Raw genomic sequence first — 23222 nt, forward strand, 5'->3', positions numbered from 1 at the left:
CTGGCACTAGCTAGACCTAAGAAGGGCACTACCTGTTTACATTTACCTTACTAAAATTATTAGGAACTCTGACTCCTTATTCGTTCATATCTCACCACCTGACAAGGGCAAGCATATGTCCAAGGCATCCATTAATAGGACCATCACCTTATACATAACACAGGCTTATAGAATAAGTAACCTACCTGCTCCTGCGGGCGTTACTGCCCACTTGGGAAGAAGTGCGGCTACTTCAGCAGCCTTCGACTGCCGTGCTTTATGGAAGAGATATGTAAGGCCGCAACTTGGTCCTCGGTGTCCACATTTGTGAGACACTACAAATTAGATCTATACTTGTCAGCAGATGCCGACTTAGGCAGACGAGTACTGTAAAGTATACTTCAGGACGTCTAACCCTCCCAAGGGCGGGGGACAGCTCTTGTATGTCCCATAATGAAGATGCCCTTCTCCCTCTGAGCGAGAAACAGCCTTGGCTACTTACCGTGAAGGCTTCTTCTGCTCAGAGGGACGAAGGGCATCTTGCCCGCCCAGACGTCAGTAAAATATAAATAAAACAAATAAAATAAAATTACAGGTAATCATGGTTACATCTAACTTCCAGTTGACATTCAATTCAAGTTAAACGCTGTTTGTTGGTTCATGACTTATAGTTATCCTAAAGGTTCATCGTTAATGTTTATTAGGAACTTATTTCTTGTATAGAATTATAACTAACATGTTTCTTCAGTCTATCTTAAATATATAAGGCTCGGAAAGTCTTTAACTGATCATAAGGGGGCGTTTACCCTCAGAGGTCAGAAAAATTTAAATATTTGGTTCCTGCCTCCCAAGATAAGAGGAAAAGGAAACACCCATAATGAAGATGCCCTTCGTCCCTCTGAGCAGAAGAAGCCTTCACGGTAAGTAGCCAAGGCTGTTTTGCTTGTAAGCGGCTTATGCATGTAGCTTGCGTGTATGTCTGAATGTGATGCAGGTATGATTACTCAGGCCCTGTGGGCACTAGAAAGAGTGATGATGGCTGAGCCAGATTTGTGTTGGCATACTACCAACAGACCTGAGCTGAATGTTTGTTTTATTTAAAAATGTTTATGAATGCCGTTTCCCCAATAAGTAGGCCCAAAGAGGTTTAGAAGCCATGCTGCAGCGTATACATTAAAACATTACTTCATCATGCTAAAATGCGACCTCAGGCCAAATCACAGTGATAAGATCTACTAAAAGGACTTTGCAGGAAGTTTCCATAGAGCAGGAACATCCCCCAAAACAGGATATAGAAGTGGCATTTGGATTTAGAGTTCTAGCCAACAATTCCATTTGTATCTTCCTTTCCCAGATGTGACACATCCTTATATTTCCTTGGCAGGTAAGCATGTCATGTATGATATTCTCATGAGCTTGTCCAGTACTTAAGTTTGTAAAGCGAGTTCCAGGGCTTTCCTGAAATCCCTACATACGAAGATGTTGGCTGCAATCCCTAGTGGACAAGTCTTAGGTGCAAGTCCCACTGATCTCAGAGTGGGGTTTACTTCTGAGTAAATGTACGCTTACTCAGTCTGTAGGCTGGCTGTGTTTACTTGATGGTGGGAGAGACTGATTTTATGTCTGCTAATAAACATTTTGTTCGTTGGCCAACCCAGATGTTACTACAAATAGTTATAATTACTAGATAGATACAGAACAGACTGGGTTCCGAGACTTATGAATTCCTGCTCCAATTCTGAATCTGGTTCTTCTTTGTTCTGACTGGAAAAATCTGATATTTGTAAACATAGCTTAAGGGTATTGTCTATTTCCATGGTGGAGAGCAAGATGTAAAGTAGATTCTTATTGTATTGCCAGTAAATACATTTTGCAAGCAGGCTGCACCTGAAAATCTCCCCACCCCCACATACCTCAAACTACATTTAGGACCAAATTGTTACAGTAGATGTCTGTGCTTTGATCCACCAACATGTATTTGATCCTAAAGAACAGCTGGGGCTGTGGTATCCAGCACAGGGCGAGTGGGGGGGAACCCTTCCTACACACACAGTTTTCCTATCAAAACCTCCCAAGTTTTCCATTAGCCCTGGTAGGGAAAGAAGACAGGCATAGTGTCTTTTGTCTGTCTTTTTTCCCTCCTACCAAAGCTAATTGCAGTCTTGGGGTTTATCTCTATTGGGAAAGCAGTGTAGAGGGGGAAAGAGTCAAACCTCCCTTTCCCCAGTGCTGTAGACGGAATCAGAATCAAGGCCAAGCTGCCTTTTAGGGTCAAAAACCGCACTGGGGATTCATTCACAGATCTGCACAATGGTATAATTTGGCCCTGGCTGTGCGAACTCAGAATCCCCATAGCCCAGGGGTCCCCAGTATGATGCCCATGGGTTCCATGGCAACCACCACAACCTTTTCTGGCACCCGTCGAGTGTTTTTAGGAAGTTGGTGGGGTTAGGTAGGGCTTTCGCCCGGCAAGGCTTCTGATTGACTATTGGAGATTTGAATGTCTGTGCAGATTTTTTTTTTTTAAATGTTGCTTTGGCAGGAGCTGCCACCACAGCAGAAGGATCTGCACTGTGTTACTGAAGTTAAGCCATGGCAATCATTTTGTGGCTGGCTCTGCCTCCTGCAGCAGCCATTTTGTTGCTGTGCCCACCGTGCCGTGTCAGAATTACAAATGTGTCCACACTCCACAGGCTCAAAAGAGGTGTGGACCCCTGCTGGACTGTTTGCTGATGTTCTGAGGCAACAGCTATCTCTCTCTGAAGCTATGCACTGTCATTTCATATCTTTCTCTCCCCACCCCGTTTTATGTAGAAGAATAATAATTGGTTTTTATATGCCAACTTCTCACCCACTTAAGGGAGACTCAAACAGACTTACAATCACCTTCCCTTTCCCTCCCCACAACAGACACCCTGTGAGGTAGGTGGGTCTGAGAGAGTGTGACTAGCCCAAGGTCACCCAGCTGGCTTCATGTGGAGGAGTGGGGAAACAAATCCAGTTCACCAGATTAGCCTCCACCGCTCATGTGGAGGAGTGGGGAATCAAACCCGGTTCTCCAGGTCAGAGTCCACCGCTCCAAACCACCACTCTTAACCACCACACCACACTGGTTCCTCAAACTCGCCGCACTCCCATTTCCAGGGCTATGATATACATTTTCCTCCTTCAAAAGAAAACAGCAAACTCAAACGTGGCTATTCCTCCTGCAGTAAGACTATATACCCAGCCGTACTTGACAGAATATCCTGTTTCTTCTGCTGGCTTCCAGCTAGTACAAATGCCCCATTATGAATAAAATCTAGCTTTTAAAAACAAAATCATCCGGAAAGGCTTTGGGACTTTTTTGTTTTGTTTGTGTTGTTTGTGCTCAGCTTTTCCTCAAAGGAAGCCAAGTATTACTCATACTGATTGTGCGTTGAAGGAAATTCTGAAAGGAATACGGATGCCGGGTCGCCATCACAGTTCCGCTGCAGAGTTGCTTTCCGTAAGAGAGAATGACAGGAAATGCTTAAATGTAGCGGAGAACTGGGAATGGCCTTCTTTCGGTGAGTGGGGAGGGACAATGAAAACAGGGGAGGACATGTGTGTGAATCCTAAAATAAATAGCGTTTCAGAGGGTAGCCGTGTTGGTCTGCAGTGGAGCAGTTAGAATTCAAGTCCAGTAGCACCATCAAGAATTTCAGGGTATAATCTTTTGAGAGTCAAATGCTCCGTTCCTGAAACACAAGTAGGAATGGAGATCTCAGTCTTTATGGGGGTTACCGCATTATGTATTCCCAGCGATGTATTAAGAGTTTGAAAATGTTATAAAAAATACTGTTCGCACTTTCTATGTATTCCCAGCGATGTATTAAGAGTTTGAAACTTTTATAAAAAATGCTGTTCGCACTTTTGGGGTTACAGCATTATGTATTCCCAGCGATGTATTAAGAGTTTGAAAAAGTTATAAAAAGCATCACTTTAAAAGGGTTTTTGGATGCCACGGCTAAAAAATGGTTGGAAGATATCTTCACAGCTAAAGGGGCCAAACAAAGTGCGAACAGTATTTTTTATAACATTTTCAAATTCTTAATACATCGGTGGGAATATGTAATGCGGTAACCCCCATAGTTTGGCCCCTTTACCTGTGAAGATGTCTTCCAACCATTTTTTAGCCATGGCATCCAAAAACCCTTTTAAAGCAATGTTTTTTATAACATTTTCAAACTCTTAATACATCGCTGGGAATACATACTGCGGTAACCCCAAAAGTGTGAACAGTGTTTTTTAAACAGTTTCAAACTCTTAATACATCGCTGGGAATACATAATGCAATAACCCCCTCTCAGTCAGAAGGTGGGAGGTGTATTGCAAAGGATGCAAAAGTACAATGAATATTGTAATCAGTTTCATTAGAGCAGAGGAGACATTCTTGGGGGCAGAAAATTAGCATCTGTAGTGAGATAAGAATCCTGTGTCCCTATTTGTTGGGGGGGGTTCCATTGTTCTGAACTTGTGAAGTAATCAAGTTCAGCAATCTCGTTTATAATGTCCCCTTTAATTTTCTTTTAGTTTGAGGAATGCCACTGTTAGGTCAGCAATGGAATGACCTGGAAAATTAAAATGTTCTCCCCACTAGGTTTTGAATGTAGCCGTTTTTTAAGGTCAGATTTATGTCCATTTATTCTTTTGTGTGGGAACTGACCTATTTGTTTGATATAGAGAGTTAAAGGGCACAACTGCCATTTGGTGGCATGCATAATGCTGAAAGATGAACAAGTGAACGAACCTGAGATGGTACGGCTGGTGGTGTTAGGTCCAGTTATTGTTTTGCCAGAGTGGATGTGGGGGCAGAGCTGGCATTTTGGTATGTTGCAGGCTCTGGTCCCAGAGTCCATGTCCATGTTTGGAAGGATATTGCTGTGGGTGAGAAGTTGTTTAAGGTCAGGAGGCTGTCTGTGGTTTGCCTCCCAGTGCCTGTGAGAATGGAGTATCATTGTCCTGCATAGATTGTTAATGAGGCATTGAGCTTAGAGCTGTATGTGACAGTATTTAGAGTTAAGAGCACAATCCTGAAGGAGGGGGTAGATCCGCGGTGGCCGGGGGTGTTCCCAGGGTGAATGGGGTTAGGAAGCTGCCCAAAGGCAGTTCCGCCCCCATGGACACACACACGCCGGCGTGGGCTTTTCCTTTCGGGAAAACTCTGCCAGTGTGGCTGCACTGGCAGTGGGGGCCTGTGGCTTCTGGATGCTGGCGTGTTTGCCCCCGCATCAGCGTAGATGCCACCTTATTCTGTGATAAGGTGGCACCTACGCACCAGTGCAGGTTCACGCCGGCTCCTGAGGAGCTTCACTGCCCCCCCTTCAGGAACGGGCTGTAATTCACATAAATACGCTTTAGGGGCCTATTTTCCATCTGGTGCATTTTTGCTCCCAGCACAGCCCAAAATAACTACAAAATGTCAAAATAATGTTGTTTATTGTGTATAGCTGGCTAAAGGTATTAGCAGTGATATTCAAAATATGGTATTTATAAGGTCAGTTTTCCAGAAGCTGGGGAAAACTGAGATGAGTTCAGCTGTGAAACTAGGAGGAATGGAAGTGTGATTCTCTGACTTGTAAAGTATATGCTAATAATGGATTGTGAAAATCTGCTCAGCTAGTATGAATCCTGAATTCTACAAAGTTGTCTGTGTGATTTGTTGTAGGTATAATATTGTTACTATTTTTAGCTTTGGATAACAAATAGTAATAGATATGTCTTTACCTTCGTTTGTGTTGATAACCATCTTGTCATTCAGGAGTGCATGCAGATAGGTACTTGTTTGAGCCGCACACTTTTTCACACATGGATTTTAAGCACAAGTGACAGGTACACTAATCATATGTTGCGCAGTCCTTTTCTGAAAGAACAAAGGGACACCTCATCAGACTTGCAGAGGAAAGAGATATACAAATGCATTTGTTTAAATCATGCGATGTGTTTCAAGCCATTTTTAATCAGGCAGTGCTAGGGAGATGGGCTTCCTTCCCCTTTACAAACCTACTGAATTTTCAAAAGGAAACAATCTTGATTTTTGAACACATGAAGCTGCCTTATACTGAATCAGTCCCTTGGTCCATCACATTGTCAGTATTGTCTACTCAGACCGGCAGCAGCTCTCCAGGGTCTCAGGCAGAAGTCTTTCGCATCACCTATTTGCCTAGTCCCTTGAACTGGAGATGCCGGGGATTGAACCTGGGACCTTCTGCATGCCAAGCAGATGCTCTACCACTGAGCCACAGCCCCTCCCTTCAGTCTGTGTTGAAAACTCCAAAAACACCAGGATTTACTTGGGTACCAAGTGCAAATTTAGAAACCAGAGGTTGAATCCAGTCAGCTTTTTCGCACAGCCACGCCTCATTCCCCTTCTTACTGCAGCCCCCATGCCACATGTTTTTTGTCCCTGCTGGTCCCGTGATCCTTTCTGGTGCTCAGAGGGGACCCTCTCCTCCCTTTTTCACCAGCCAAGAGGCAAGTTGGATCCAACCCCAGAGCTGCTTGTGTTCCTCTTATTTTTGTAAATGTCTGAGTGTACTATCTTCCAGTTACAAAGAAAATGTTGAGAAATTTGGTTTGACTCAATGAATGGGACTAACCATGAAGATATTTGCAGCTAATCAATAGCTGTGGTCTCGTATGGATGCATCGGGAGCCGTTCTCAAATGTCATCCTGTCTAGAAGGAGTGTGAACATTGATAAATTGTCTAGGCTATGTTGGTGTTATGCCATATTTAGAGAGCAATCCATTTTCCTCACTGTTGTCACCTTGCAATATTAAATCACTTGAAAACAGCAGCAGCAAACAGCATTTAAAATAAGTAACAGTCATGAAAATCTTATTTATTCCTTTTTGTTTGGCATTGCCTTTTTATTTGGAGAACAGGACAGATATAACACAGAAATAAGCAGACATTATGGGAAGGGTAGTGTGAAAAATTTAGCCATGACCTTGAAAATGGTATTATAAAGCACCTTAACACAATTGTATCTTTTCCAGTTAATTGTACAGTACAATTTTTAGAATCATCACTTCAGATGGCCCCATATAATATATATTGCATCTGCCTTCTCTCCCCCTTAAAATGGGTGTGCTGGTTGATCTCAAGTTTGGGATGCAAACAGAGAATTATGATGTAAATGTATCCATGTTTCCTTTTATACAATTCAGTTTTTGCAGGCAATATTATATGGTGTACATTATATATATAAATCCTGATTTCTCTGAAAACAAGTACAAACAGTGATCTGCAGGTCAAACATGAGGCATATGATTTTGTGCTGAGCCCCTTCTGAATCAGAGAACAGATGAGATATTTACAGTAAAATATGCACACCAGATTTCATTCCAGTATTTCATTATTCCACAGAGACTGCATTAATAAATGCATACATAATGCCAAGTGTACATGTTAAAGAAAAGGCTTCTCTTTACTTAGCCAGTGGCACATCATAAGAACCACGTCATTTTTTTGTTAATTGCGCATTGATGCCAAGATGGCATTATTCATATTTGTGATGAGCACAGCTGAACTTTTTACAAAAATCAAAATATATTTGGTGGCTGGCACTTGCAAGTTCAGAGAGCCAGCATAGTATAGTGGTTCAGAGCGGTGCATTCTAATCTGGGGAACCGGGTTTGATTCCCCACTCCTCCACATGAAGCCTGCTGGTGACCTTGGGCCAGTCACAGTTCTCTCGGAACTCTCAGCCCACGTGGAGGCAGGCAATGGCAAACCACCTCCAAATGTGTCTTGCCTTGAAAACTTTACGGGGTCGCCATGTCAGCTGTGACTTGACAGCACTTTATACCACCACACTTGCAAGTTGACTGGTGTGTTTTAAAAAGTTAGACCATACTTTATAGTGAACTCAAGACAAGACAATTCTTTATTACGGTCAATTACCAGCACAGGTAAAACAGGTAAGGTACCAATTTATAGTGAACTCAGTAACTGAATATTTGTATGTGTGAACTGAGCCTACATGGATCAGTGGTTTTCCATGCTTCCAACTGTGATGAACCCTTTCTGTATTGTCAAGGTTGCAGAAGATTCTAGGGAGTATTGTAGATGCTCACTGGACTCTCCATCGCTGTTGGTATGCTTCTAACAGGCTGCCCATTGCAAGGACAGTAGTGGTTTTATGGGAGCTTGTCTTCCCTTACCAATCTCACTGAAGAGTAATTAATAAGCTAGCCAGGAATTCCGGTGCACAGCACAGCTTGAAAACCACAGATACAATGATCTTTGTGGACTGGATAGTAGTAAGGGCGTGTACAACTCCAAGCTGGGGCTGTACCAACAGTGGCAATCCACTTGGGTGCAGTATAGCAACAACATCTGTAAAGGCCTGGTTATGAGTGCTCTAACTAGGGTTCTTGCATGTTTTTGACACAGTAGAACTCTGGATTCTTGAGAAAGGGTCAGATTGGCACTGCATCCAAGGGGTTCATGAGATTCTGATTGGAGGCTTGGCTCACTCCAGGTTTGTGTATACCAATACTCATAACATGCAGTGCTGCTGCTGGTTGTATATTGTCTACAGTCACAGTGAAGTTCTGTTACTGGCACTGGCGGGGACTTCTCTAGCACTTCTGCTGTTAAATTGTTGACTTTCTGCAACTTAAATGTCAGTAGATAGAACATCCAGTGACAATAAAATGTAGTTAATGCAGAGCTGATGGTCAGGTATGTGTCAATCCAGACACAGTTGGACTCCGGTGTTGAGAAGGAGCTCTGCCACCTTTTAACTGTGCCTTACGAACTTGTGTGTGAAATTTTTGAAACTGCCCACCTTGGCTTCCCTTCCCCAAGCAGCCCCTTTTAAGCATTTTTTCCTTTTCTTATCAGGAATGCGCCACCTCTTCTTGCGGCATCTTTGATTTACGCAGCAATCCATGATCTGCTGCAGATGGATCTTACTGATTTTAAAAAGCAGCACGTGGAAGGAGAGGAAGCTGGAGACCCTGGGACATCTTTCTGTGAGTATACTTCCCTTACACTGGAAAACCTGCAATATAAGAATCCTGAACCCAAACTTTTATTACAGTCCGGTGGCTCTTCAGCTCTCTTGTATCGTTTAGGGTCTTGATGCAAGATGCAGGTTTAGAAATACTGCTTTTGTACTTTACGATTACTTGGCAGCTCCTTTGTGCAAGATCTGTGGAACAAAACTGAATCTTGATAAAAACTGAGAAGTTGTTGCAACAGACCTGCAGGAAACAGTGAGGCAATGCTGGCAAGTATGCTTAGCAATGTTAGTCTCTCCAAATCAGGAAGTTGTTTGCTGCCCAGGAAACTGTAAGCATCCTTCTGAAACAGCGTGGGTAGCACAGCTTTTAATGAGTCAGTGAAGCTACGACAAGGTGATAGGTCAGGTAAATCATTTGCCCCTCTTGCCACTCACATAATCTGGTTGCCCCCTCCTCAAATCATTATGCTGGCTTCCTATATCTTTTCTGCAACCTGCACAAATTTCTCTTTCTTACTCTGAAAGCTCTTGGGGGTCTCCCCATACCTCATCTTTCTGTCTGTATTGCCTATTATATCCGTGCATGTGAACTTCACTCACCCGCATCTCATACCCTCCATTACCAACAAGACTTCTCTTTTAAATGGCTATGCTCATTTCCTCTTGATGCCTCTTATGCCTGAGACTCCCTCACAGAACAACTGTGTGGTCACCTCTCTCACTCCTCTGTCCAATCCCACCTGGGTGTTGAAGAGCTCTTGATTATGGGGAACAGCAAGGGAGAAAGGGTGCCTCTGGGGAGTGGTGGATGTGAGTTTTGGGGTTTACACAAGGTGCTGGAAGAATGAAGAAGGTGAGAAGGAGAAGATGAAGACCCAAGGTTTCCCAACCTTTTTGAGGCTCTGGGCACCTTTGGATTTCTGACTCAGGGTGGTGGGCGCAGCCACAAGAGTGCTGCCACAAGACGCAGATTTACACACACCTGCAGAAGAAGCCCAAATGCAGGGAACAAGAGGAGTGGTTTTTTAAAAAACATACTAGAAAAGAGGGGAGACAGAATACAACCAACACTGTGGTAACAGCTGCTGCTAGAAATAACCTTATTTCAATCTGCACAGCCAGTCATAAGCCCTGCTGGGTAGAAGCCCCACCTGGCCATGCCCACTTTCTAAAACCAATTGGCAGGTGCCAGGAAAAATGTTGGCAGGTGCCACGGTGCCCATGGGCACCGTGTTGGACACCCATGCTTTAGAACATTTGAAGGCCAATTGAAGGAATTAAAATGGAACTTGAGAAGAAAGAGGCTGCTGGTGTAAAGGTGTGGAAACAACACTATCAATGAGTTGGATAAGCTTGAAGCACTCCAGAAAGTAAGCCCCAATTTGGGAAAAGAAAATATTCCTCAGCTATCACAGGTTCAGGAAAAAACTGATCTAGTTGAACAGGAAGTGAGGAAAAATGCTTCTTGGGGGTTGGGGAGAGTTTTAGAAGAGGTGAGTTTTAAGAAATCAGAAGCCAGGCAGTAGTAAATGGTAGAAGGAAAAGAGTGGGGAGAGTATGGCTCAAAAGTCGAGATGTGTTATAATATGTACAGATGAAGGGGGGCAGGAGGGAAAAGAAAATGAGAAGTGAAGCATAGAAAAGGTTGTCAGTGAAGATTGGGACAAAGGCTGGAATGGAGAGGGGAAGAAGGGAAGAAGACTGATTGCAGTCCTGATTATCAGAAGAAGGCATTTTGGTGACGTTGCGTGAGTCTGGATCAGAGCACTCTTTTTTTACATTCCCCTTTCTTCGTTCCATCCTCCTTTCTTGTCTCATTTGTTGAAATGTCATGTCTAAACTCCTTGGGGGCAGAACCTGCCTTTTTTTTTTTTTTGCTTGTGTAAAAGCTCTGTGTACATAAGTGACAGCAAACAGATACAAAACTTATTAAGAATAAAATATGACACCATCTTAAGTAAATAAGCCAGTAAGGAAAGCTTCAGGTAGCGGGAAGTGGTGGGGGCGGGGAGAGCAAATGGTGCAATTATTCCAAAGTTTGCTTCAAAGTTATTATTTTTTGTGTGCTAGTGCTTGATGGAGGCCCTTTGCAGCACCGTTTCTTTAACAAGCTCTGGGATGTGTGTTGCAAATGGCAGAAGCAGCTACCGCCACTGAAGCCTCTTGACCGCTACCTCCAGATCTCCACCCATGCGACACGCAATTCCCGCCGGAAGATGGAGGACAGGCACATTTCCCTTCCAGAATTTAATCAGCTCTTTGGCATGACGGTAAGGGTTCTGTTTGTTTCCAGGGCTGAAATAGGCACCGACGGATGCCACTCCCACCAAAACTGCTCTTGCTACTCACCAGTGGAGAGAGAGAGTAAATCAGCAAGCTGCAGCAGATGCCTTTCCTTTTCCATTCGGCCGCGTTTCCCTCCGCTTTTCTCTTGTAATGCCAGAATGTGGGGTCATCTGCTGAAGCTGGAGGGTGAGGGATTCAAAACTGATAAAAGGAAGTATTTCTTCACACAATGCATAGTTAAATGGTGGAACTCCCTGCCCCAGGATGGTGTTGAAGGCTGCCAACTTGGAAGGCTTTAAGAGGGGAGTGGACATGTTCACGGGGGAGAGGGGTATTCACGGCTACTGGTCAAAATGGATACTAGTCATGATGCATACCTGTTCTCTCCAGGATCAGAGGAGCATGCCTGTTATATTAGGTGCTGTGGAATACAGGCAAGATAATGCTGCTGCAGTTGCCTTGTTTGTGGGCTTCCTAGAGGTGCCTGGATGGCCATTGTGTGAACAGACTGCTGGGCTTGATGGACCTTGGTCTGATCCCTCATGGCCTTTCTTATATTCTTATGTGGAGATGGCTACCAACTTGGAAGGCTTTAAGAGGGGAATGGACATTTTCATGGAGGAGAGGGGTATTCACGGCTACTAGTCAAAATGGATACTAGTCATGACGCATACCTTTTCTCTCCAATATCAGGGGAGCATGCCTATTACATTAGGTTCTGTGGACCACAGGCAGGATAATGCTGCTGCAGTTGTCATCATCATCATCATAAACCTTTAATGGCATAATAATTATTACAATTGTTACAAAAAGGGATCATAAAACTTAAAATCGGTGAAATAAAACAAAGAACAATATAATCAAATATCAGAGCTTGCAAGTTTTTGCACTTTCATCACATCCACTAGAAAATTGGCAACATCCTCAGTAATCTCCAGTACTGAATAATTCAATAAAAATTGACATTTTACTTTATTAGACAGGTGATATTTTGAATATAACCAAGTTTTTAACCATTTCCCACGGGATGTTTCGTATATAGAACAGTCAGACAGTATATGTTCAATTGTATCCAGGGAGTTGGAACCACAGGGACAAATCCGTTCCTGTATTGGGATTTGGTGGTACCTTCCATACAGCATCCTTAATGAAAAAGCATTGACCCTAGCAAGAGAGAATGCTCTACGGAGGATAGGGATATCCAGATTATAAAAGTAGTGGGGGATACTGTCAATTTTATTCATAAGACCCAACATTGCTGAAGAGCAAACATGAGGTTGGATTGGGTGCATCTTTTGAAGCTCCATATCTAAGAAACGTTGTTTAATAATTTTAAAAATGTGGGCTTCAGTAGTTGGAGCCAAATCTTCCAAGGAAACTCCGATAGATCTTATTTTGGTCAAAATTATACAGTCCCAGGAGGTATTGTGAAGTTCTTTTAATAACAGTGATAAAAGGGAACCACGCTCAGTTCTAAAATACAGTTTGAGCCAATATCGAATAGTTAATAACCAAGCCTTACTGCAGTTGTCTTATTTGTGGGCTTCCTAGAGGCACCTGGTTGGCCACTGTGTGAACAGTCTGCTGGACTTGATGGGCCTTGGTCTGATCCAGCATGGCTTTTCTTATGTTCTTACTTTGCAGCTTCCAATTGGCTTTAAGTAGCCATCTCAGGCCCTGTTGCTCAATTCACTGTTACCATGGGGTGGGACTATAGAAGTCTGAAGCTTCCCAATGGGGAGTTCCATGACGGCTTCCTTTGTCAGGTCAGGGTGGAGTGGGTTTAACTAAGCCAGCTCATCCAGGCAAATGTGGGAAAGAAAGCCTGAATCATATTAAATTTCTAAGATCTGCAAAGAATATGCTGTAGAATCAATACATAAGTAGACCTTGCAGTTTCTCTCATCTGTTGGGACCTTTGGCAGGGAAATATAACACAGGCAAGAGGCAGCCATGAAGGAGCTAGAAAAGATTCTGAAGTGTAAGGATGTGTCACTGGTCACCAAGATTAAGTTAATTCATGCCATCGTATTCCCTATTACTATGTATGGGTGTGAAAGCTGGACATTGAAGTAGATTCCTTTGAAATGTGGTGTTGGAGGAGAGTGCTATGGATGCCCTGGACCACCAAAAAAAAAAAAAAAAAATCAGTGGGTTATAGATCAAATCAAGCCTGAACTGACCCTAGAAGCTAAAATGACTAAACTGGGGCAAAGAGGAAGACCCAACAAGAGATGGATTGACTCAATAAAGGAAGCCACAGCCCTCAGTTTGCAAGATCTGAGCAAGGCTGTCAAAGATAGGACATTTTGGAGGACTTTGATTTATAGGGTCACCATGAGTCGGAAGGTGACTTGACAGCATTTAACACACACACAAGAGGAAATAGTTGTGCCCCTGTGTTAATTTCAGGCTTTTTTCTTTATGAAAATGAGGGAATTGGAACAGTAAATGAACATTGATAGTTGCTGAAAAGAGCAGGAGCCAGTTCCTTGCAAGCGGTTCTTTTGCAGCCGTGTTAAACAAAAAACGTGTGAAGCGGGGTGTCAGTTAACATTCATTTTTGCAGTTGCTGATGTGGAAAAACAGTTGTATGTGGTAGGCGAGTAGTTCAGTGATGCAAATCCCCAATTATTGTATATTATGTACTACTTGCGTTTTTTCCCCTAGCCATTGCGGTTTTTGGAAAATACAGCTTTAATAGATTAAGGGTACAGGGCTGAAAAATCAGTGAGCAGGCTCATGCCCCTGCATTCCCAGCCACTAGGGATGATCTGATACAATCACAGCTGCATTTACACATGCCAATTTTGTTCCATTTGTGTTTCATCCAGTAAAACTGGAGGCTTTTTTGGCACTAATTCAATCCCACAGATCTCAGGTTGCAGGTGTTAGCAAAGATCTTTGCCTATGACCTTAGTTTCAGGTGGGTAGCCATGCTGGTCTGCAGTAGAAGAGCAAGATTTGAGTCCAGCAGCACCTTAAAAACCAACAAGATTTCCAGGGTCTAACCTTTCGAGAGTCAAAACATTCACACTCTCAAAAGCTTATACACTGGAAATCTTGCTGGTCTTCAAGATGCTACTGGACTCGACTGGCCTATGACCTTGCAGACCAGCCGCCGGTCAAAGCTTATGGGGGTTGACTGAGGAGAAGGCTGCTTCATATGCTCATCAAGTACAAAGCTATTTGAAAGTAATAAGACTGGTATAGGTCCACGCTCAGTAGTAGAGCTCATGTAATGCATGCAGAAAGTCCAAAGTTTGATCTCTGGCATCTCCAGTTGAAAGACCCGTCGGTAGAGAACTGGGGAAGTCCTGTCTCTGCTGAAGATCCTGCAGAACCACTGCCAGTCAGAACAGATGATAGTGAGCTTAGGGCAATTTCATATGTTCAAGGAGTCTCTCTCATCTCTTGACATGTGCTGTCGAAAGGATGGTGTGGAGAGAGCATACTTTGCTGTGTTTGATGGTCATGGTGGAGTGGATGCCGCTAACTATGCAGCAACTCATTTGCATTTCAACATCGCACATCACAATGAGATTGTGAAAAACCCTGCAGAAGCCTTGAAAGACTCATTCCAGAAAACAGATGAAATGTTCCTTTCTAAAGCCAGAAGGGAGGTGAGTGGTTAGAAGCAAGTAAACCGTACTTTTGAACAATTATTTGCATGCTGGGGGAGGGGGAGGGGTAAGTGCATCCCCAGACAATAACTCTTTTGTAGCATCTTCACTTCTGTTAATTTGCTGAATATCCCATATAAAATATTTTATTGGTTCACATAATACACATTATCCTATGAAGCTCTGTCCACGGATCTGAGGAAATGAATATTTTAATTCAGGTCAGCATAGCTCTATAACTGGGCCTTTCCAGAAGAGTAACCATCTGTTTGTACCCAGGCTGATAAAATAGTGTTCACTCTTCACTTAAATTCAGACTGGGAAGGGAGTGTTGACAAGATATAGTATGCAAGCCAAGAATTAGGAGAAACACAATTGCCGAAATCTGGGGTTTGTATGCCTCAATTGATCCCTTCTTTGTTTCTCAGGAGGATGAGATACAAGCACAATAATTGCTCTTGTTCCACCAATATCTTCAAGCAGGGAAAGAAGACCAACTTAAGTCAGTGGTTTCAATTGATTTTGTGATTATTTCCTGAAGAAGACAACACAACAAACAGAAAAGCCCTTAGACAATGTAGGAGCACAATCCTAACGTTTGGACATACATAGTCCACATGTCTTCTGCCCTACAAAACTACCTATGTGGAGATAACGTGGAGCAGTTGCAAAATTAGTGGGTTGCTATTTGGATCCCTTTATACTCATAATAAGAACACAAAGCAAAAACACTTATTTGATGGCTAAATTACTTGAATTTTCCAAAAGTAAGAGCTGATCATTTCTGGGAAGAAGAGTGTTTCCCTCCAGAAGATGGACCACAGGGGGAAATCCAGTAAATTTTCTGCATGGATTTCTATGGGTTTTTTCCAATGGTTCTCAGAGTAAATCATGGGCCTAACTCTCTCCTTCTGGAGTTAAAATTGTGGCGCTGGTGCAGGCGGCACCAATATGTTTTATCATTTTGAGTAGATGAGGTTAGCATTGGAGTGTTAGCGCGAGGGTCACACTGTCAGATTTGTAATAAAAGATTAAATTTGATCATTCAAAGTATCCGTAAAGGAATAAAACTCAAACCAGTTGTTGTTAGATCCGAGTTCAGCAGCACCTCAGAGACCAACAAGATTTTCGGGGTATGAGCTTCCGACAGTTAAAGTTCTCTTCGTATCTGACAAAGGGAGCTTTGACTCCCGAAAGCTCATACCCCAAAAACCTTGTTGGTCTCTGAAGTGCTACTGGACTCGGATCTAACAACAACCGCTTGAGTTTTATTCCTTAATGGATACTTTGAATGACCAGATAGAGCTGATTGCAGTGCGTGAATTTGCCCCAGTTCTTTTTCTGCATCCCTAATGGAACGTCTCTGGCACCTGATTGGTGCCTGGTGCAATAACAAGCACCAGTTTCCCCCTCCGCAGTTACGCTTCACATATTCAAGCAAGTTTTAAGGCCCGTTCTTCCCTTTCTGCTCCACAGAAACTGCGCAGTGGGAGCACCGGTGTGGCTGCCTTGATTGTGGGGAACAAGCTGCACATCGCTTGGCTGGGAGACTCCCAGGTCATGCTGGTGCAACAGGGGAAAGCTGTAACCCTGATGGAGCCTCATAAGCCAGAGAGAGAGGTAACTATGGCTCCTTCGTCTCCCTGCCACAGGTCTTTTTAATGGATTTTGATGCTTATTTATCTGACGATTTTGTATCCTGTCTCCATATATGCAGAGCCAGATCTACCGTATATACCCATGTATAAGCTGACCCGCGTATAAGCCGAGGTGCCTAATTTCTCCCCAAAAATGGGGAAAAATTAGGCACCCGCGTATAAGCCGAGGGTCGGCTTATAACCCCTCCCCCCCCCCCCCCGCAGGCTTACCTGACAGGGCTCTCCAGCGGCGAGGGTCCGGCGGTGGCGCGGCCCAGGGGGACCCGGAGCAGCCTTCCTGCGGCTGCAGGAGGCTGCCGAAGGCCCCTCCCGCCCGAAAAAAATGGCGGCGGGGGGGGGCCTTTGGCAGCCTCCTGCAGCCGCAGGATGGCTGCCGAAGGCCCCTCCCGCCCGAAAAAAATGGCGGCGGGGGGGGGGCCTTTGGCAGCCTCCTGCAGCCGCAGGATGGCTGCCCAAGGCCCCTCCCACCCGGGAAAAATGGCGGCGGGGGCGGGAAGGGCCGGGGCAGCCTTCCTGCGGCTGCAGGAGGCTGCCCAAGGCCCCTCCCGCCTGAAAAAAATGGCGGCAGGGGCGGGGGGGGCCTTGGGCAGCCTCCTGCAGCCGCAGGATGGCTGCCCAAGGCCCCTCCCGCCCGGGAAAAAAGGCGGCGGGGGCGGGAAGGGCCGGGGCAGCCTTCCTGCGGCTGCAGGAGGCTGCCCAAGGCCCCTCCCGCCCGAAAAAATGGCGGCGGGGGGGCCTTGGGCAGCCATCCTGCGGCTGCAGGAGGCTGCCCAAGGCCCCTCCCACCCGGGAAAAATGGCGGCGGGGGGGCCTTTGGCAGCCATCCTGCGGCTGCAGGAGGCTGCCCAAGGCCCCTCCCGGCGGCTGGAAGCGGCACGGGCCCGGCGGCGGCGGCGGTAAGTTTCCCCCCTCCCTCCTCCCTCCCTCCCCCCGTATTGATCCGCGTATAAGCCGAGGCCGGCTTTTTCAGCCCATTTTTGGTGCTGAAAAACTCGGCTTATACGCGAGTATATACGGTACATTTGTTTTTTTAAGAGGGGCAAGAGGACAAAATGACGCCCCCATATATTATATACATATTTTTCTGTATATAATCAACGTATATAATATATAATCAACAACTCTTTTAAACAATAGCCATATTACAGCTGACTTAGCACATGTGGCTCCTGTTTGCTCTATAAAACTGAAGGACTACTGATTAGATTAGATGGTGATCTTGCCCATCTTCCAAAAGAGTTCACTATTTTATCCTCACAATAGCCCTGTGGGGTAAACTAGAGAGAATTACATCCCCTGGGAGTAAAGTCCCACCGAGTAGTCCAGAGTAGGATTTGGCAGAGATCTGCTTAGTTCTTTGGGGCTCAGGCACTTTGGCCCCTCCTGGCTTTTTCCACTCTCCACAGCAGTGGCTTGATGAGATTTTTATTGATTGATTATAGGATGAGAGACAACGGATCGAAGCCTTAGGGGGCTGTGTCACCTATATGGACTGCTGGCGTGTCAATGGGACCCTGGCTGTCTCCAGAGCGATTGGTAAGCTAAGATTCTTGAAGCTGCTCAGTCTGTCGTAGAATGATCCCTTTGATGGAACAGTGCTAGCATGTCTACTGTGACTCAGGTGTGTTTCCACCACCCCACATTTTGCAATTTAGTGTAGGAAACTAAGCCAAAACACAGTCTTAACTCCATACAATTCAGTACTAAAAAGTGAATGAATGAACATTTTATTGTATATAGCCATTGGCCATCACAATTTGCTAAAACAAACAAATAAAATACAAATACAATAGATTAGCAAGTATAATATTAAATAATGATATACTAAAACATTTCAATGTAAAAGAAAAGTAGCTGCTTATTCCGATACCACGTTAGACCTTGTTTTCTTTGCTGCAAGAGCAAACAAAGAGACTCGATATGATGCATATGCATCAATATCTGATAATAGAAATATAATTTTTGTCTGCATCTAAAAGTGTATTAATACCAGATAATATTCCTGCCAAAAATTTAGCCCTGGGGCTTGCATACAATGGGCAAAATAGGATGTAGTGAGTCAAGTCCTCCAGAGTTGAGTATCCACAAATACAAGCATGTTGAAAAGTGCAACCCTGTGCAAAGTTATTCTAAGCCCACTAATTTCAGTGGGCTTAGACTGGAGTAACAGTGCTGGACTGCTATGCAAATGGACAGGGAGAAGCTTTTCTCCCTCTCATAAATCTAGAACACGGGGTCATCTGCTGAAGCTGGAGAGTGAGAGATTCAAAACAGATAAAAGGAAGTAGTTCTTCACACAATGCATAGTTCAATTGTGGAACTCCCTGCCCCAGGATGTGGTGATGGCTACCAACTTGGAAGCCTTTAAGAGGGGAGTGGACATGTTCATGGAGGAGAGGGCTATCCATGGCTACTAGTTAAAATGGATACTAGTCATGATGCTTACCTATTCTCTGCAGGATCAGAGGAGCAGGCCTATTATATTAGGTGCTTTGGAACACAGGCAGGATAATGCTGCTGCAGTTGTCTTGTTTGTGGGCTTCCTAGACGCCCCTGGTTGGCCACTGTGTCAACAGACTGCTGGACTTGATGGGCCTTGGTCTGATCCAGCATGGCCGTTCTTATGTCCAAATTAAGGAAAATATCTGTTTGGCATCAGCTGGCTTCTGGGGAAATCCGAAATGAATGGGATGAAGCCTACACGCCTCCCCCAGATTTGCATAAAGCCATTGATTTTTCTTATTAACAGAGATGGCAGCATTTGCTAACCTTGGGCTCGGCTGCTGCCGTTTTTGTTGCTACATTGATAGTGGTGCTGTGCGGCACACATTGCCATAGCAGCCATGCACCTGTCAGCACAAGTTGAAGAGGAGAGCCTTTTCAGTTCCTTCCTTGGAGCATCTCTGATAATACAATTCTGCATCCTTGAATGGCCCAGGTGTATGTTAATATCTGAAATTGGTGCTGATGGGCTGCTGTTCCGTTGCCTGTTAGAATATTTAAATATGCCTTTAGTGAGACCCAATGAGACGTAACGAGTTAGAGCAGTGGTTCCCAAAGAGGGCAGTACCACCCCCTGGGGGGACGGTGGGATTACCTAGGGGGGCACTAAGAGGCAAGAGGGCAGCAGGGGGCGCTAGAGGTGGGCCCCTTCAACGAGTTGTGGTGGTTAAGAGCGGTGGTTTGGAGCGGTGGAGTCTGATCTGGAGAGAACCGGGTTTGATTCCCCACTCCTCCACACGAACAGCGGAGGCTAATCTGGTGAACTGGATTTGTTTCCCCACAAAGCCAGCTGGGTAACCTTGGGCTAGTCACAGCTGTCTTAGAGCTCTCTCAGCTCCACCTACCTCACAGGGTGTCTGTTGTGGGGAGGGGAAGGTGATTATAAGCCGGTTTGAGTCTCCCTTAAGTGGTAGAGAAAGTCGGCATATAAAAACCAATTCTTCACTAATTTACAGTAGATCAAACTATGGCACCATGCTGGCAAATTTGGTGGAAACTATCAGAATTTTTTTCCCTGACTTTGAAGAGTTGGTACCATTGGATCAAGTTCATCGGTTTTGTTGAATAAATTTCAACTAAAAAAGTTTTAATTTGATTTTGAATAGATTTGTATTTAATTGTTACTGTTTTGAAATTTTATTGTTATTATCTTCTTTAGTGAATCATGCAAATCCCTATTTTGAATAATGCCTTTTATAGGATAGGGTAGGGGGTGCTGGGGTTGAGTTTGTGGATCCAAGAGGGCGGTGGCCCGAATAGTTTGGGAACCACTGATTTATAGTTGTCAATTTAAGACCAGGGAGAACCAGGATCAAATCTCCACTCAGCCATTAAGCTCACTGGGTGACCCTAGGCCAGCCTGTCCCCCCCTTCTCTCTCCCTAACTTGCAGGGTCGTTGGGAGAGTAAAACATAGGAAGAGAAAACCATTTGTGTGGCCCTGGGCTCTTCAGAGGAAGGGTACAATTTAAAAATGTGATATTTTTTATGTATTGAACACTTGAGAGAGGCAGCATGAAGGGGAAGGACCTCACAGGATATAATACCATAGAATCTAAGCTTCACAGCAGCCATTTTCTCCAGGGGAACTGATCTCTGTAGTCTGGAGATCAGGTGTAGTAGTGGGAGATCTCCAGATGCCACCTGGAGTTTGGCAGCCCTAAGTGGGACCAAGGAGCCCCGTGGCACAGAGTGGTAAACTGTAGTACTGCAGTCCAAGCTCTGCTCACGACCGGAGTTCGATCCCAATGGAAGCTGGTTTCAGGTAGCCGGCTCAAGGTTGACTCAGCCTTCCATCCTTCCGAGGTTGGTAAAATGAGTACCCAGCTTGCTGGGGGTAAAGGGAAGATGACTGGGGAAGGCACTGGAAAACCACCTCGTAAACAAAGTCTGCCTAGTAAACGTTGGGATGTGACGTCACCCCATGGGTCAGGAATGACCTGGTGCTTGTGCAGGGGACCTTTACCTTTTAAGTGGGACCAACCTCACCCTGTTTGTGACCAAGTATGCTGTCCCCACACCCCACTGTGCATTTGCCCAAATATGTGCACTGCACCCTACACATACACAAATTGTATGCACATAAACAGCATCTTCACAGTTATGAACAGTGCTGATCTCTGGTGTGTGCAACTTCTGCACATTAAAATCAACATTTGTGATCCCACTTTAGACATGATGGGGGTGAAAGTAGGCCTATCTTTAATGTTTTGGGTCATACGCATTCTGGCCTTATGGGTTTTAGAACTTGAAAAATAAATTTGAGATTCCCAAAGACCCAACAGAGGTCCCTAGGAGGGGGTGTATATTACTCATGAATGTTACCGTTTCTAAATATACCTCATAAATCCAAGGTGAATGTGGAAGATCTTGGTTGGGTAGAACGTCCAAGGAATGTTGAGGGAAGCTAAAAGACCTGGCAAGAGTGGGTTTTGCCCACGGCCTCCTAGGTGGCCCACCAAATTTGACGAAAGCAAAATTCAAGGGGAAATCTGGGTGCTGTTTTCTGAGCTAAGAATTTGAGGAATTTAAGGGAAACCTTTAAAGGTTCCTATTTATTTATTTAAAATAAAATATTTCTGTACGCCTTCTCAGTGAGACTCCTTTGGCAGCTTTTTGAGCATCCTTCTGATGCTTTTAGCATTAAATCTGTCACTTAAACACACCTCCTGCCCCCAATGGAATTTTGAGAGATTTTTGTTCTAGTGAGTGTTAAGTGCTGTCAAGTTGGTTCTGGCTTATGGCATCCCTATGAACTAATGACCTCCAAAACATCCTGTGGTTAACAGCCTTGCTCAGGTCTTGCAGACTGAGGTCTGTGGCTTTCTTGATTGAATCAATCCATCTCATGCTGCGTCTTCCTCCTTTCCTGCTGCCTTCCACTTTTCCTAACATGATTGTTTTTTCCAGTGACTCTTGTCTTCTCATAATGTGACCAAAGTATGATAACTTCAGTTTAGTCATTTTAGCTTCTAGGGAGAGTTCAGGCTTGATTTGATCTAGAACCCATGTATTTGTCTTTTTTGGCAGTCCATGGTATCCATTACACTCTCCTCCCAACACTTCATTTCAAAGGAATCTACTTTCTTCCTGTCAGCTTTCTTCATTGTCCAACTTTCACACCCATACATAGTAACGGGTAATACTATGGTATGAATTATCTCTTCTTCTGATACTTGTTCCCAAGCCCTTCCTTTACTTAAGATGAAGTAAGGTGGGTGGTCAGAAAGCAAAGATGACTGGGGAAGGCACTGGCAAACCTCCCCGTAAACAAAGTCTGCCTAGTAAACGTTGGGATGTGATGTCACCCCATGGGTCAGGAGTGACCGGGTGTTTGCACAGGGGACCTTTACCTTTAAGGTGGGTGGTCAGAAAGCAGATACCACAGGTGAATGTTGACATCTCTTCTTTCACTTCCGTTTCTCAGGTGACTTGTTACAGAAGCCTTACATCTCCGGCTGTGCAGACAGTGCGTCATTTGAGTTGACGGGCACTGAAGATTACGTGCTCCTGGCCTGTGACGGGTTCTTTGACGCCATCAGACCCTTTGAGGTGGTGGACCTCGTCCTGGAGCACTTAACCCAAAGCCACGGGGACGGCCTCAAGGCTGCTGAGAGGCTGGTGGCTGCGGCAAAAGAGAGCGGCTCCAGCGACAACATCACTGTCCTGGTGGTGTTTTTGAGGGAGCCCCAGCGTGTCTTGGCTGACTGCCTCAGAGACCCCAAAAGCTGCTCTGCTGAGGATTGTGCAGCAGACTCGCCCTTTAACTTTTTCAGCTCTGAAATGACAGGCTAGGAACCACAACCACATCCGCTCAAAGTGTCACATCCAAATGCGTGCAAGTGAAACAGACCCCTTACCACCGGCGACAAAGACTACTGAGCAGTGGACAAAATGGCCCAACTCCATTTGCCCAAGTGGCCACATTTACACAACTTAGATCAACAAACCCACACCTGGATTGTGCGGCTTCAGTGCCAATAAGGATTCAGTTCCTCCACACACCTCTTCTTCTTTCCCCCACCCCCATAGAAAATTAACACATCAGGGGAAAGGATTCCAGCCTAGCTGTCTCCCTGATATGCTACTTTTCTCGGAATGAGGAAACTTGTATGGTGGAGCTGTCGACCATATGAGCTTTCCTGCTGTAGTCTAAAGTGGTAAAGCTGGAAACTAGACCT

At 44.7% G+C, this 23222-nt stretch overlaps 1 protein-coding gene across 1 annotated transcript in view; it reads left to right on the forward strand.

Moving 5' to 3' along the window:
- PPM1F (protein phosphatase, Mg2+/Mn2+ dependent 1F) overlaps positions 1-22836 on the forward strand; it is a 40792-nt gene extending 17956 nt beyond the window's left edge. Inside the window, exons 2-7 of the mRNA XM_056859072.1 lie at positions 8853-8983; positions 11044-11243; positions 14694-14882; positions 16359-16502; positions 17983-18076; positions 22469-22836. Of these exons, the coding sequence (XP_056715050.1) occupies positions 8853-8983; positions 11044-11243; positions 14694-14882; positions 16359-16502; positions 17983-18076; positions 22469-22836 (1126 nt within the window). The remainder of the gene's footprint in view (positions 1-8852; positions 8984-11043; positions 11244-14693; positions 14883-16358; positions 16503-17982; positions 18077-22468) is intronic.
- Positions 22837-23222: the final 386 nt, after the last annotated feature.

This window comes from Euleptes europaea, chromosome 13 (genome assembly GCF_029931775.1).
Source record: "Euleptes europaea isolate rEulEur1 chromosome 13, rEulEur1.hap1, whole genome shotgun sequence".
Taxonomy (NCBI): Eukaryota; Metazoa; Chordata; class Lepidosauria; order Squamata; family Sphaerodactylidae; genus Euleptes; species Euleptes europaea.